Source organism: Leuciscus leuciscus (assembly GCF_965113295.1).
Source record: "Leuciscus leuciscus genome assembly, chromosome: 3".
Classification (NCBI taxonomy): Eukaryota; Metazoa; Chordata; class Actinopteri; order Cypriniformes; family Leuciscidae; genus Leuciscus; species Leuciscus leuciscus.
Genome location: NC_138727.1, coordinates 53,863,602 through 53,879,831, shown reverse-complemented (window position 1 = coordinate 53,879,831; position 16,230 = coordinate 53,863,602). Strand labels below are relative to the sequence as shown.

The 16,230-nt window shown below is 42.9% G+C and overlaps 1 protein-coding gene and 1 long non-coding RNA gene across 7 annotated transcripts in view; both read right to left on the bottom strand.

Moving 5' to 3' along the window:
• LOC309493628 (complement C3-like) overlaps positions 1-16,230 on the bottom strand; it is a 528,795-nt gene that overhangs the window by 33,205 nt on the left and 479,360 nt on the right. For 5 of the 6 annotated variants that reach the window (XM_082162766.1, XM_082162771.1, XM_082162769.1 and 2 more), the window contains 2 exons: positions 15,813-15,948; positions 2,828-3,514 (listed from right to left, as the gene is read on the bottom strand). In XM_082162766.1, the coding sequence (XP_082018892.1) occupies positions 3,373-3,514; positions 15,813-15,948 (278 nt within the window). In that variant the 3' untranslated portion in view covers positions 2,828-3,372. Of the gene's footprint in view, positions 1-2,827; positions 3,515-15,812; positions 15,949-16,230 lie in introns of those variants that run through there. The other variant, XM_082162768.1, reaches the window with a different exon arrangement.
• Positions 3,968-6,957, bottom strand: LOC309493933. Its single transcript, XR_014204109.1, has 5 exons — positions 6,741-6,957; positions 6,474-6,501; positions 6,068-6,129; positions 5,517-5,678; positions 3,968-4,280 (listed from the first exon to the last, which is right to left on the bottom strand). It is a non-coding gene; the product is annotated as an uncharacterized lncRNA (long non-coding RNA).

Sequence of the window (16,230 nt, the reverse complement as noted above, 5' to 3'; positions counted from 1 at the left end):
AGATGGAAGAAACTATTCTTAACGACAGCATTGATTTGCCGGTCAAATTTAAGCTCTGAGTCAAAAATGACACCAAGATTCCTCACGCTAGACATAGCAAATGTGTCTTACAATCACAGGTACAGCAGCCAGAGAAAATATGTGTCTAAAAGTCAAGGGTCACAAACTAAAGCAAACTCTCCATGACGAAATAATAGAACATCAACATCTAAACCTCTATTAATTCACAATAAGAATTTATGTAGACGTCTGACAGAAATAAAGTCAGTCTGGTTAGTAATAAGTGAAGCTGGTAATGCTGTTTGAGGAGTTGTTTAATCCTCCTCTGCTGAGATCTTCACAGATTTAATGTCTTCTTTTCTCTTCAGTTGATTTCATCTGAGGCTGTGACTGAAGCACTGCTACTTGGGAGGAGTGATTTACTCGCAGCACCTGAGAAGCCCGTGGTGAGGAGCTGAGAGTTCGCTCAGAGTTGGAGTAAATCACTCCACAGAAGTAGCAGTGCTTCGCCTTCTGAGAATATAGTTCCCAGTATGTATACGGTTAGAAGATGGTTGTGTCTCATGTGACCTTGTTATTCGTACACGCTGTGACTATACAAATCACAACATGTAAATCGGAAAATGTTGGCGTTATTTTGTCACTTATTGGGAGCAGTATGCTAGCTGGAGCCGTTTACCTCCAGTCTTTGTGCTAAGCTAGGCTAGCGGTGGGTGCGTCAGACAGAGTTACGGCACGCACGGAGATGAGAAGGGTATGTATGGACTTATCTAACTCTGGGGGATACGATGAATAAGCTAAAGTCCCAAAAAGTCAGCGTGTTCCTTTAAACTGTTTTAATTCTATTTTAGATTTCTTGTACAATACTTTGGTTTCAACATCTGTTGTTTTAAAATGTGCTTTATAAATCAATAAACCAGACTAAACTTTGCAGTCAGTTGTGCCTCTTAAGACAGTACTCCTGAGTGCGCTCACCTCCGTCAAGAGGCTCGGGGGCCTGCAGGCATTTTCGGTCAGCTAAATGTGCCTGGAATTCAGGCCGTTGTGGTGAAGAGATGAGTCCCAGCGAATGAGTCCCAGCTTAGGACCCAAGCAATCCGGTTCAAAGCACGTTTTGTGGGTAATCGCTTAAGTATCTGGTTACAAATCAGATATCACTTTATTATATTGTGAACATATTTGAACAACGTTATAACGACCATTAACGTCTTTTAACTTATACTAGTATAACCGAAGCTATAAATTGTGAAATTAAACATTTCTCTTTCTTAGTGTTTTTTTAGTTAGCTTAGATAGTAGCATAGCATACAGCTATCCGACATGTTTAGAGATAAAAAAAATTTCACCATCTACGATATTTTTCGATAAAAAACTATGATAAGAAATATGATACTTAACCATAATTCTGTTTAAGAATTATGACATGACATGCTTGTAATTAAAAAAATATATATATTATGCCTTATTGCTTAATAACAATTAACAATGTCGCAAAACATTGTCAACACTGTCGCAACGCCTGCATTGCTGTGTCCTGTTCGTGCGCTGCGATTGCAAATCACAATGTCCATTGCCTTGTTCTGTTACCACTCGAAGGTTATTGGGCTCTCAGACGGGATCCCAATTCGTCAGTTCCAATCGGACGTGACGTCTCCATTCCCTGGGGTTACATAAGTAGCCTAGATGATCTCCATCATGCTGCTACAAACTTTATTACTTTTCAATAAATCATCAACATCTAAACCTCTGTTAATTCTCAATAAGAGTTTCTGTAGACGTCTGACAGAAATAAAGTCAATCTGGTTAGTAATAAGTGAAGCTGGTAATGCTGTTTGTGGAGTTATTTAATCCTCCTCTGCTGAGATCTTCAGAGATCTGTTAGTGTTTAATGTTCTGTTGGGATTTAAAGGGTTTCTGTTGAGTTTTGTGGGTCACCATTTGTGTTGAAGAGTAGAGCCTGTGCTTCAGTCCAGGAGAAGATCTGCAAATATTGATGAGATGCTGCATGTTGCTTTATTTAAAAAGCAGTGACTGTATTGCAGTGATGTCTATTAACTACTGTAAGTTAATGTTTATTTTAGTTTTAATTGTCTTTAGTTTATTCAGTTGAGTTTCAGACATACATAAAGTATTTGCAGTTTAATAAACACAAATAAATGCACAGTCTATTATTTTCTGAACACTCTTTATGTCTTTGTATTAGCAACTTTGAGTAAAACATTCTTGAGAAATTTAAAGCAATCAGTTTCCTCAAGTTTTCTAACACTACTCAACTAATTACATTTTACAGTGTAAATATATTCACATATTTTTCAATATATGAAAAGCGGCAATTTCTTAATTATTCAATATATTGTAATATATTAATGGAATCTATTATTTCATATATTTTAGAACATATTTAAGCCATTCAATATGGAAACATATGTTCTTTCGGTAAGGGTAAGGGTTATTATTTGGCTATGATTGAGCCAGTGGCTCATGTCTGTAGTCCAGATCTGGGTCATCATGCGTTTCTGTGGGCTGAGAGAAACTGGCCTGACAACAATTTCTAATTATTATCTGCATAGACGATTGTGAAGCACTTTTGTCCAACTTAAATTTCTGAATGTATCTCTCTTTCCTTCTCTCTGTACAACCGAGGGAAATAAGAAAAACTCAATACGTTATATGATCAAAATGCCCCTTCTGTGTGATGTGTGTTATTTTCCTTTTCTAAACCAGTTTCCAGACCTGAACATCTCCACACAGCAGTGCTTGTGAGGTTTTGCTTCTTGAGTGTTCTAGAAAGGAGTAATGTGAGATGTGAGACATCACTGCATCCCAATACATCTTCAATATCTTTTATTGTTCACATCAAATCCTGTCAGAAAGCAAATGTCAGGAATAATCATCTGGACCTTTTAAATTTCAGTGATTCTGCTTGTTAACATCAGGTGTCTTCAGTAATGCTCAATCATCACTTAATTATCTCATTAACTTTAACACTGCTTCAGTGTTACTTATAACACTCTGAGAGTGTGGACTCTTATAAACACTGAGCAGTGTTAATTTAACACTGGGGATTTTGCTGAGATTCTCCTTTAAAGTATCTTATGATTATTAAAATGAGATACAGATTTAAAATATCACACAAAACAAATTATAATGTTGGATTTGTGATTCAAAATGGCAAAAGTAATTAGAATATTCTTGCAAGGCACTGTATATTACACCATGATTAATTAGTCAGAAGTCTAAAATGAACATTTTCAAATTCCGTTACCCTTTTTTTTTTTTTTTTTTTTACATAATTACAAAGTATTTTAGCTCATATTTATTGAGAGTATGTAAGAGATGATGTTTAATTTCCTGTAATCAACAAATGTATAATTATGGAGCACATCCATCTCTCAGGAGTTTATCCTGGAGCTCAGAGATGCCGATGTACTGATCCCTGTATTGTGGAGTTTGACTTTCCTCTCTTGTCGGCCAGTATTCAACCCAAGTGTGCTCTTCAAAGATGTAGTGCAGACTAAAACAACAGAATAAAATTACAGACTTAACTACACTGTATGCATTTACGAAGCACATGCATCCTTTCAGGGTCAATGTACAATATGGATTTCCACAGTGATAAAGGAAGAATTCTTTCTATTCGTGTTGTTTTTATACATTTTTGACAAACATTTAATACACATTCTGTTTCACCTGAACAAAACATTTTAATAACAGGTCAAAATAATATGTGATATAGATATTACTGTCTAATGGAGTCTTCTCTAATGGAGGTTCCCTTTAGTCAGCAGGGAACTCCGACGCCTCGTCGGGGGAGTTCCCCTGACGACCAACTGCCTTCGAGTGAATTAAAACGAGCCAATGAACATTGGCATGCAACATTTGCATTCCGCAGCCCGCCTACGAGTGCGGGTATAAAGGCGGAACCAAGCGCATACACAGTGCGTACACACATTAACAATATCATCCCCTCATCCGGTGCCATCAGAGTATCAGTGGAAAGGCAGTCTTTAGACTCTCCGTTTATATAGAGCACACACTGCCAGAATCCAGCCCAAACCTTTGTGACAGAAATAATTTAACTTAATTGCAAGCCTTGCAATGTTTATTGCATATATGACAACATGATTTACCAGACTAAAATGCATGTTTGCACCCAAAAATTTAAATTCTGTCATTATTACTCACCCTCAAGACTTTTGTTCATCTTCAGGACACAAATGAAGATATTTTTGATGAAATCTGATAGTTTTGTCCTTCCATTGATATCAATATCATTGCAACTGTCAAAGCCCAGAAAAGTGGTAAAAACATTGGTAAATATATAGCTACAGTGGTTCAACCTAAATATTATGATGCAGGGTTTCTGCACATTTTTTAAAGTCAAATTGAAGGCCTTTTAAGACCCGAAGAAATCAAAATTAATACCATGCATTAGGGGTGTGCAATATTGACAAAATATGCCTCGATCGATATTTTCAAAGTTTTCTTGATAATAATTAGATAACATTTTACTGATTGTGTTTCTGTGCTTGGTGCCATGGCTTGTTTAGGCCTGTTGACAGCTGACTGACAAAGATATTCATATTTTTCATATTCTATGCAGTGGTCAGTTTAAAGCAGTGACAGAAATTAACATTTTTTATTAAGGGGTAATATTTGCCACCTTAAATTGATTTCAAGGGGCCTTTTCACCTATATACGGACATTTGTAGATGTTTCAACAAGATCTTTCACATCTACTGCAGTCAGATTCACCCGTGTTCACTCTGAAGGAATCACTCACATGGCTAAAAGCAGGTTTAAAACTTGAAGTCAACAGGGTGCAAATTTTAAAACGAGGATAACACGGTGTAGGCAACACCGATTTTTGTCGTTGTTCTCTGTATTGACAGCACTCCAAATTTACAATAAAAAGAGCTCAATGTTAAAATTGACCGGAGTTCTCCTTTAAGGTTGCACTAGTTACATGGATTATTTAAACAATGTTTTTACTAGCTTTCTGGGCCTTAAAAGTTGCAAAGACGTTGCTGTCTATGGGTGGTTCAGAAACCTCTCAGATTTCATCAAAAATATCTTAATTTGTGTTCTGAAGATGAACGAAGGTCTTACAGGTTTGGAACGACATGAGGGTGAGTAATTAATGACAGAATTTTCACTAATCCTTCAACTGAAAACAACTTGCACTGACATATCTTAAAATATATGACTGCCACTGTTTTATCTCAAGATGCACACCAGTAATGTTTTTTTTTTTTTATGATACATTATTATAAAATCTGCTTAAATACCCTAATTTTATTAAGGCCTAGACCTGGCTTAAGCTAAGCCCTGTATGGAAACCAGGGCCATATTGTTCATACCAGTAGTCAACATAATAAATACTGTCAAGTCAAGGTTAGTGACACAATTCAGTCTAATATATGTATATATATATATATATATATATATATATATATATATATATATATATATATATATATATATATATATGAATGGCAAATATGCCAATGACTAACCTCTGAACAAACTCAAGGTGCTGCCTCTTCCTGGTACTGCAAGCTGAAGTTATAGGAGGAGGCAAACAGCGCTGCCACGCCAGTGATGAAGAGGCTGTGATCCTTCACACACACCTTGACCTTCCAAACTTAATATCCAGCACTGGTTGCTTAGAGATTGACCTGTAATGGAATAAAAAAAAAAATAAAAAAAAGAATAAATAAATAATATTAATAATTAAAATAACTACTGTGGGTTCCACTGTGGTTGTCTATTCATAGTTCTATGAATTACATTTTTCAACTAAAAATTAAAATTGGTTAGAATGCTAAAATGCACTGGCATATAATTTTGTTTGTTTTAAGCATAAACTCACTTAATTTTGACTTATTCTTTAAGAAAACAAGACAATTTTTACGTGTCTATTAAATGCTTCTTCATGTAAGAATTGTAGATATCTGGACTGGAAACAAAATAAAAACACTAATTAAGAAAAACATATTTTGCAGTGGGGTGAGTAAATGATGGCTTTTCATTTTAGGTTTCATCTACCCCTTTAATGTTTACATACCAGGAAATAAGTCGTGGACTTTCTGGCAAATGTAGATTGCTGGACATCAGCGATGCAAATTCCTGAAACAATTTTTAAAAAGGACAGCACAACCTTGATCAACAGAACCAAAACATAAAACATATTACAAATTAATGAGATTTGCTGAATAATCTCTACTTATCTGCTTGAAGGATAACACCGTCTAACTTCTTTGAATTAGGGAGTAGTTGTAGGACCATGGGATGGCAATCAGGAATAGGCCTACTATATTTGAAAACAGCATTAGGAACATGGATTTTCATGTGCTAGCAAAATTCTGACAACGATTCAAAAGCACGATCACAGAACTGACAGAATTTAACAGCATTTTTTTTTTTACCACATAGGCTAGACTATAACTGTAACACTACTTAAAAGCACTTACATTAACAATGGCCATCAGATTACAAAGCCTAAAACGAAAAAAAAAATATATCAAATGCACGTCATGCAAATAGCATGGTAAAGGTTGCCTATTATATGAAATGTCGAAGTTAACGTTACTTGGTAAACAGGTGGAACAGAGTCAGTGAATTGCTTGCGCGGCCACGTTAAACAGCGTTCGCAAAATCAAACCAAATACGTGAAAACAATGTAGAAACGCAAAAAAAACAAAAAAAAAAAACAAACAAAAAAATAGATATTGGCTTACCGTATCACTCAGTTGAACAATTCTCCATCTTCTCAAACTCTAAATCCCACTTATCGTCACGCGCAGGTTAGATTATTCAATGACAAATTCTTCCATCCGTCTTCAGGTAGCTGCTACCGTTAACGTCGTCCATTTTCTGCTGCGTCACAGGCAACTGATGTTTGAAACACGGACCGGACCGAACCGAACCTAAAAAAAGCTTTAAAATTGCTCACAGATTCGCAGACATTGTTTATCTTGATAACAGGAATGATTATTTTGTTCAGTTGAATCCCGCTGACAAAACGAGTTTGCCTGTTGTAGCTGCACGTTACTGTCTGCTGCTGCTGCTCGCATGACGCGTCACATTTGAACTGAATTGAGCGCGAAAGAAATCAATCCCACAATGCAATGACTTTTCAGTCAGTATGATGGTAACGAATTTATCAGGACGAAAACAGAAATGTGCTGTATATTTACAGCTGTTCTGTAAAAGATACAGCTTAATACTGTATTATGGAAATACAGTACAATTCTGTAAGAAATTCGTTATAAATTTACAGTAAAGGGTTACAGTGTATGTTTACATACATTTATTAAATATGTTGAAAACAAATATGTATGTCACATATTTATAATTAATGTTGTCCATATATGCGAGAAACCAATACTATACTGTGCAGATATATGGTATCATATATGGATGAACTCAAATATTTTCTTCACATGTTTGGACACATAAATGTTCATATATGTTGCAGGCATATATTGTGTTCTCAGATAAGTCAAATATATGTATAGATATATGTTGCAGTCATATATTGTGTTCTCAGATAAGTCAAATATATGTATAGATATATGTTGCAGGCATATATTGTGTTCTCAGATAAGTCAAATATATGTATAGATATATGTTGCAGGCATATATTGTGTTCTCAGATAAGTCAAATATATGTATAGATATATGTTGCAGGCATATTGTGTTCTCAGATAAGTCAAATATATGTATAGATATATGTTGCAGGCATATATTGTGTTCTCAGATAAGTCAAATATATGTATAGATATATGTTGCAGGCATATATTGTGTTCTCAGATAAGTCAAATATATGTATAGATATATGTTGCAGGCATATATTGTGTTCTCAGATAAGTCAAATATATGTAGATATATGTTGCAGTCATATATTGTGTTCTCAGATAAGTCAAATATATGTATAGATATATGTTGCAGTCATATATTGTGTTCTCAGATAAGTCAAATATATGTATAGATATATGTTGCAGGCATATATTGTGTTCTCAGATAAGTCAAATATATGTATAGATATATGTTGCAGGCATATATTGTGTTCTCAGATAAGTCAAATATATGTATAGATATATGTTGCAGGCATATATTGTGTTCTCAGATAAGTCAAATATATGTATAGATATATGTTGCAGGCATATATTGTGTTCTCAGATAAGTCAAATATATGTAGATATATGTTGCAGTCATATATTGTGTTCTCAGATAAGTCAAATATATGTATAGATATATGTTGCAGTCATATATTGTGTTCTCAGATAAGTCAAATATATGTATAGATATATGTTGCAGGCATATTGTGTTCTCAGATAAGTCAAATATATGTATAGATATATGTTGCAGGCATATATTGTGTTCTCAGATAAGTCAAATATATGTATAGATATATGTTGCAGGCATATATTGTGTTCTCAGATAAGTCAAATATATGTATAGATATATGTTGCAGGCATATATTGTGTTCTCAGATAAGTCAAATATATGTAGATATATGTTGCAGTCATATATTGTGTTCTCAGATAAGTCAAATATATGTATAGATATATGTTGCAGTCATATATTGTGTTCTCAGATAAGTCAAATATATGTATAGATATATGTTGCAGGCATATATTGTGTTCTCATATAAGTCAAATATATGTATAGATATATGTCATGCTATTTAAAATATAAGTACATATATGGCCATATATTACATTTTTGTATGGGGGAGCCGACCGGTTGTGTCCTCTCTGAGTGAATGAGCTTTAAAATTGTATCTTTCTTACGCTCTACCAGTCTGCTGTTTCGGGAGGGGATCTCTCTGTGTTGGTGAGACGGCGTTTCAGTGACCACGCGATTCCTGTCTGCCGGCTGCGTCTAAACGCTGTTAATTCAAAAGCTGTTTTCACAGCTGGTAAATGGTTGAGTGCGCACAGCGGGCTTGCAGTTTCCCCGCTGTGTTGCCGCGTTGGATCCCTGTGTGCTTCAGCACAATAAAGAGAGTACTTTCTTCCTGAAAGAGCAACACGAGTGAAGATCGCGTCCTTTTCAGGATGACGTTGAATTCACTCGTGTGTTTCTGGATGCGATCGTTTCCTGTCCTCATTGACGGCCGCGATCGCTGTTTCACATGCCTAATCAGTGTGTTGAAGCTGCGTTCGTGGGTGGTTCATGTTCTCTCATGAGTGCATGACCACGTCGGCACGTTGTTCTCTCCCTTTTCGTAAGGGCTTGAGCCGTTCAGCGTGCCGTGTGCCGTCGAGCTGCCGATTGACAGCGCGGGTTGTCACGGCAACCCAGCGCGCGTCATTCGGCGCTCAAGATGCGCGGTCATGATCAAGACTCGCGTGCCTCTATGAGGTGAGTCCCTTTGTTTATTTCCCGATCTAGTTTCTCTTCTGGTGCACCAGAGGAGGGCTACTTTGGCAAATAACATTGGTGATCTGAGGGTTACAGTGAGCACGAACCACTCACTCCTCTAGCGCATCGCAAACATGCTGAGACTGTGTTCGTGGGTGGTTAATGCTTTCTTATGAGAGCATGACCACGTCGGCACGTTGTTTGCCTTGCCTGCAGGCTTGAGCGCCCAGCGTGCCGTGTGTCATCGAGGCGATGGCCACGTTCACTGTCTTGCATGCCTGATTGACGGCCACGATCACTGTTTCACATGCCTAATCAGCGTGTTGAGACTGTGTTCGTGGGTGGTTCATGTTCTCTCATGAGTGCATGACCACGTCGGCACGTTGTTCGTCTCCTCTTTCTTGTAAAGACTTAAGCCGCTCAGCGTGCCGTGTGCCGTCGAGGCTTTCGGATGGGGTTCTGGTCCTTCTCATGAGGGACCGAGCATTTCATTCGGGGCTCCAGGGGAGGACAGATGTCGATTGCTACATCGGAGAGAGGGCTGTTATACTCTGAAATTTATGCTGAGTTCCTACTATAATGGTGTGTTCTCATGCTGAAGATTCAGATTTGACAGCCACACTTTCCTGGGCTATTCTAAAGTGCCTGGATGTGTGTGAAATTTTTTTTTTGGCAGTATGGAAGCTTTTTGGTTCCAATATGGCAAGCCAAACATGCCTAAATCTGCAAAAGTTTTTCCTCTCTCACTACCCCTGCACTTTCACTGCACGTGGGTAGTTCTGACTCGGGGTGGAGCTGCGCTTAGTGACTGACCGTGATTAGTCACAGCGCTGGCCCTCGGTCAGACGATGTCCACACTGGTGGTCCAGAAGCGCCTCAAAACCAGCCCGCTCAGAGTCTGTTTCCCCCCAGCAAAAGGAAGGGAAATGACCCTGAGAGAAGCGACCCAGAGTTTGTGACGTTCTGCTCTTCGGGAGTGCATGTCATCACCACTCCTTCCCCCGGGGGAGGGCCGGGTGGAGAATTTTGTTTCTGTTCCGCCGCTGGTCATCCAGTCAGCGGTACCCAAAGTTTGAGCAGTCCACTTCCTCTAAGTCGCTCACGGGCCCCAGCGCTCAGATGGCAGTGAGGGCTTCGGCCTCGTCACTCTCGTCTCTCGCTGGGTGAGGCGGAAACCAGGACTCGATGCCTCCGGGCCTCGCTCCTCGTTTCCCCTCACGGTCGAGACTGGCAGTAAAACCAGTCTCATCCGTCCGAGAGAGTCAGAATAGCAGTGCGCGCCGCCCTCGAGCTGCGCTGCTCTTGTTCCCCTCTCCCCAGCTCTCCGATAGCAGTGGCGCCACCCCGGTCACGTCACTCCTGTCTGCCGCTGGGCGGGAAGGTACGGAGACCAGCAGCCGCCCTTGGGCCTCACTCCTCGTCTCCTCCCCTTCTCTCGCCAGGCGACAGCCCGCAGAAGAACACTCTCGGGTCTTCTCTGCCGTCTGTCCCCCGGTGGAAGCAGGTAGGTGTTGCCCAAGTACACACCCAGACCCCGCTCTCGGCCGCCACAATGCCACCGGAGCCGTGTCCCTGCCTTCCACCTCGCTGCCCCTCCGCGGGTACGCCGCTGGGGCGGGTGGGCTCGTTGCAGCGGTTTCTCAGAGCCTGGTTAGCGCTCCTGAGTCCGTCGCGCTGACTCGTCCGCACCATCCGGCTCGGCTATGCAATTCAGTTTGCACGCCGGCCTCCCAAGTTCAGGGGCATCCACATCACCCGTGTGCGTCCGGTGGATGCTCCTGTCTTGCGGAAAGAGATCGACGTCCTGCTGGCGAAGGACACGATCGAGCTGGTCCCTCCAGCCGAGATGAGGTCAGGGTTCTACAGCCCTTACTTCATTGTACCCAAGAAAGGCGGTGGGTTACAGCCAATCCTGGATCTGCGAGTATTGAATCGGGCCCTGCACAAGCTCACGCAGAAACGCATTTTCGAATGCATCCGTCCCCGGGATTGGTTTGCAGCGATCGACCTGAAGGACGCGTACTTTCATGTCTCGATTCTTCCCCGACACAGACCATTTCTTCGGTTTGCTTTCGAGGGTCGAGCATATCAGTACAAGGTCCTACCCTTCGGGCTGGCCCTGTCGCCCAGTGTCTTCACGAAAGTCGCGGAGGCGGCCATTGTTCCCATGAGAGAACAAGGCGTTCGCATTCTCAACTTTCTTGACGACTGGCTCATTCTGGCACACTCGCGAGATGTGTTGTGCGATCACAGGGACATGGTGCTCCGGCACCTCAGCCAGTTGGGGCTTCAGGTCAACTGGGAGAAGAGCAAACTCTGCCCCGTGCAGAAGATCTCTTAGCTCGGTATGGAACTGGACTCGGTCGCCCAGACTGCGCGCCTCACGGAGGAACGCGTCCAGTCGGTGCTCAATTGCCTCAAGTCTTTTCGAGGCAAGTCAGCGGTTCCACTGAAACAGTTTCAGAGGCTCCTGGGGCATATGGCAGCCACAGCCGCAGTAACGCCGCTCGGTCTGTTGCATATGAGACCGCTCCAGCACTGGCTTCGCGATCGAGTCCCGAGGTGGGCGTGGCAGAGCGGCACGTTCCGGGTCAAAGTCACCCCGCACTGTCGCCAAACCTTCACCCCTTGGTCGGATCCTGTGTTTCTACGGGCCGGACTGCCCCTAGTCCAGGTTTCCAGGCATGCTGTGGTCTTCACAGATGCTTCTGCCAAGGGTTGGGGGGCCACGTACAAAGGGCATGCAGTCTCGGGTCTGTGGACGGGGCCCCAGCTGCATTGGCACATCAACTGCCTAGAGTTGCAAGCAGTACGCTTAGCCTTGTGAGGCCTCAAGGGGCTTCTCAAACACAAGCACGTACTGGTCCGTACGGACAGCACTGCGACCGTTGCGTACATCAACCGACAAGGTGGTCTGCGCTCCCGTCGTATGTCGCGACTCGCCTCCCACCTCCTCCTATGGAGTCAGAAGCATCTGAGGTCGCTTCGTGCCGTTCATGTCCAAGGGGAGTTCAATTGTGTGGCCGACGAGCTTTCACGTCAGCCTCCCCTTCCGGGAGAATGGCGACTCCATCCCCAGGTGGTCCAGCTGATTTGGTGAATCTTCGGAGCCGCACAGGTAGACCTGTTTGCCTCTCTGGACACGACCCATTGCCAGTGGTATTACTCCCTGACCGAAGGAACTCTCGGCACGGATGCCCTGGCACACAGTTGGCCCCGGGACCTGCGCAAGTATGCGTTTCCCCCAGTGAGCCTTCTTGCACAGACCCTGTGCAAGGTCAGGGAGGACGAGGAGCAGGTCCTTTTGGTGGCCCCATATTGGCCAACCCGGACTTGGTTCCCAGAACTCATGCTCCTCGCGACAGCCCCTCCTTGGCCGATTCCTCTGAGGAAGGACCTCCTTTCTCAGAGACGGGGCACTCTGTGGCACCCGCGTCCAGACCTCTGGAAACTCCATGTCTGGTCCCTGGACGGGACGCGGAGGTTCTAGATGGCCTGCCACAGGCAGTGGTAGATACCATCTCTTCAGCTAGAGCTCCCTCTACGAGGCGCCTCTACGCTCTGAAGTGGAACCTGTTCGTCGGCTGGTGTTCTTCCCACGGGGAGAACCCACGAACTTGCCCGGTCAGAGTCGTGCTCTCCTTCCTACAAGAGGGGTTGGAGCGAAGGCTGTCTCCCTCCACTCTCAAAGTGTATGTTGCCGCAATAGCCGCACATCACGATGTAGTTGACGGTAAGTCCGCGGGGAAGCACGACCTGGTCATCAGATTCCTCAAGGGTGCTAGGAGGCTAAATCCACCTCGCGATTTGCACCCTGTACCCTCTTGGGACTTAACTTTAGTGCTTAAAGCGCTCCAAAGTCCTCCTTCTGAGCCTTTGACGACAGTTGAGCTTAATATCCTGTCCATTAAGACAGCGCTCCTGTTACCATTGGCTTCCTTCAAGAGGGTAGGGGATCTGCAGGCTTTTTCGGTCGACGAATTGTGCCTAGAGTTCGGGCCTGGCCTTTCTCATGTTATATTGAGACCCCGGCTCGGATATGTGCCCAAGGTTCCTACCACTCCCTTCGCGGACCAGGTAGTGAACCTGCAAGCGCTGCCCCAGGAGGAGGCAGACCCAGCTCTAGATTTTCTCTGTCCCGTCCGGGCCCTCCGGGTTTATATAGACAGAACGCAAAGCTTCAGGACCTCAGATCAGCTCTCTGTTATGGAGGCCAGCAGAAGGGGAAGGCTGTCTCCAAGCAGAGGTTAGCCCACTGGCTAGTGGATGCTATCACCAGGGCTTATGAGTCCCAGGGTGAGCCCTGCCCACCCAGGTTGCGGGCTCATTCCACTAGGAGTGTTGCCGCTTCTTGGGCACTGGCACAAGGCGCCTCGCTAACAGACATTTGTAGAGTTCACGTTCGCTAGATTTTATAGCCTACGTGTGGAACCTGTTTCCTCCCGAGTACTTGCTACGGCCAGTAATTAGAGGGAATAGGTGTGTCGGCTTGCGACGCCATTCCGTGTGCGGATACGTGCGTCTTTTTGCTCCGTGGGTTACCCAACAAACGGCTAACCTCGTGAGTTCCTCCATCACCCCCTCCGGTGCCAGGCGTTGCGGACCGCCCGGCATCAGGTCTGCTACCTTCAGTAAGGAGTTGCTAGTGGACTGGGTGCTTTTTCCAGTGGTCCCTGCGGCGACCCATGATTGCCACGTGCAGTTCAGCCGTGTCTTCCCCTTGACAGACTCATTCTGTCGTCCCTGTTGAGTACGCTCCTCACTCCTCCGGACTGGGACTACTTTCAGGACTGCCATATGTTTCACTACCCTACGTGGTTAGTACGTGTGTATTTGAGGGCCTTCCTCTAGGCTGCCTCAGCTTCCGCAGCGTTCCCCCCAATTATTATTTTCCTTGGGGATGGGCACGCTTTCCCAGTGTTATCCAATATCCACTGATTGGGTCTTGCGGAACAGCAGTGTGATTCCCTAGCTAGCTCCCGCAAAATTTTCTGGAAACTGCTGCAGGGCTGTAGCTTAGCTGGGCACTGGAAGGGGCCAGCACCATGGCGTTTTGGTAGGGATCCCAATTCGTCAGGGGAACTCCCCCTACGAGGCGTCGGAGTTCCCTGCTGACAAAAGGGAACGTCTCGTTACGTATGGTAACCCTCGTTCCCTGAGTCCAGGGAACGGAGACGCCTCGTCCCGTCGCCATGCTGCTGTACCTTCGCGGAGGACTGGACACCGTCCGGCTCCTCAGTGAAAAGCATTTGTGTATGCGCTTGCTTCCGCCTTTATACCCGCACTCGTAGGCGGGCTGCGGAATGCAAATGTTGCATGCCAATGTTCATTGGCTCGTTTTAATTCACTCGAAGGCAGTTGGTCTCCCTAGCGTGATCCCAATTCGTCAGGGGAACTCCCCCGACGAGGCGTCTCCGTTCCCTGGACTCAGGGAACGAGGGTTACCATACGTAACCGAGACGTTTTTCTTGTCCCAAATAGATTCCAGCATAATGCTTACATCATGCTGTCTTTGTTTTGGCAGGCAAAAGTTTTTCATATATTCGTATTTTACAAACAAAATAGCTTTTTTATTTGTCTTGTATTAAAATTAACTTTTTCTAAGAATTATTGCCTTATAATCAGCATTTTCCCTTTAACGTTTTACCTGCATGCCACCAGGTAAATCTGAACATGCAATATATTAAAATAACAGAGCCTGCTTTATTTTAAAAAAGAATAAAAAATAAAAAAATTTGCTTCTTGCATTCTGATTTTTAATCAACACTTGGATGTGGGTTAGTTTCATAAAAAAAAAGCAACATTTGAACAAAAATCGGATAAAATCACATTTTTGAAGACTTCGTCCAAATCGGATTCAGAACGATGATCAAAACACAGATGGAGTCGATCAAGTCCATTAACACCGCCAAAGCTTCACAGTCGTTTCCTCTTCATGGGTCGACATTTGATTCATTAACGTTAGGCAGTTTTGATTTATATGCTGTTTAATGATCACGTTATTTTACATGCGTAAGCAATGCTTCTATCGCTTGATTTTTGATCTGGAGATTCTGTACTCTTTCAGAAGATGCGTAATAGCGCTCCCTACCGTATAACAGTGAAAACATGCATTACCAGAAATTTTCTGAAAAATCTGTCAATGGCGGGGAAAGAGTTAATCACTGGACAGTTACACCACAGTTACACATTGTTGACTATAAACCCCACATAAACTCAAGTTCATCACAGATGATTTGTATTCAAATCATTTAGTATTTGTTTTTACTTTTCCCCCAAGTGTATTCAAGTCTATTTTAGGTTATTTAAAACGCATTTTGAAAAAAAAAAAAAAAAAAAAAAACTGTCCCATCATTGAGCCATGAACAACCTTGTAAAGACTTTAAATACATAAAGTTCATTCAAATCCTGTTATTCACAGACACAGAGTGAACACTTACGTTCCTCCGAGCCTTGGCAGGTCAGTGGATTGGCCTATGATGAGGTACGACTTGCCTTGTTCCAATCCTAAACTCTCTCTGCAACCGAAACGACCCAAAAACAGTCTGACTTTCCCATCAACATCCTCATCAGTGCCTACAGGACAGAACATTGTTTAGGACACACTTTCACTGCAATTCAACATTACCCAGCGAGCAAAAAGTCGTCTAGAAGACGTCTAAAAGACGTCATTCTTAGACATCCAGAAGACGTCCTCACAGGAGCCAGAATGAAAGTTTTTTATACGTCTTTTCTGGACATTGTATAGACGTCATTTAAAGACGTGCTAAAGACGTCATTCTTAGACATCCAGAAGACGTCCTCACAGGAGCCAGAATGAAAGTTTTTTATACGTCTTTTCTGGACATTGTATAGACG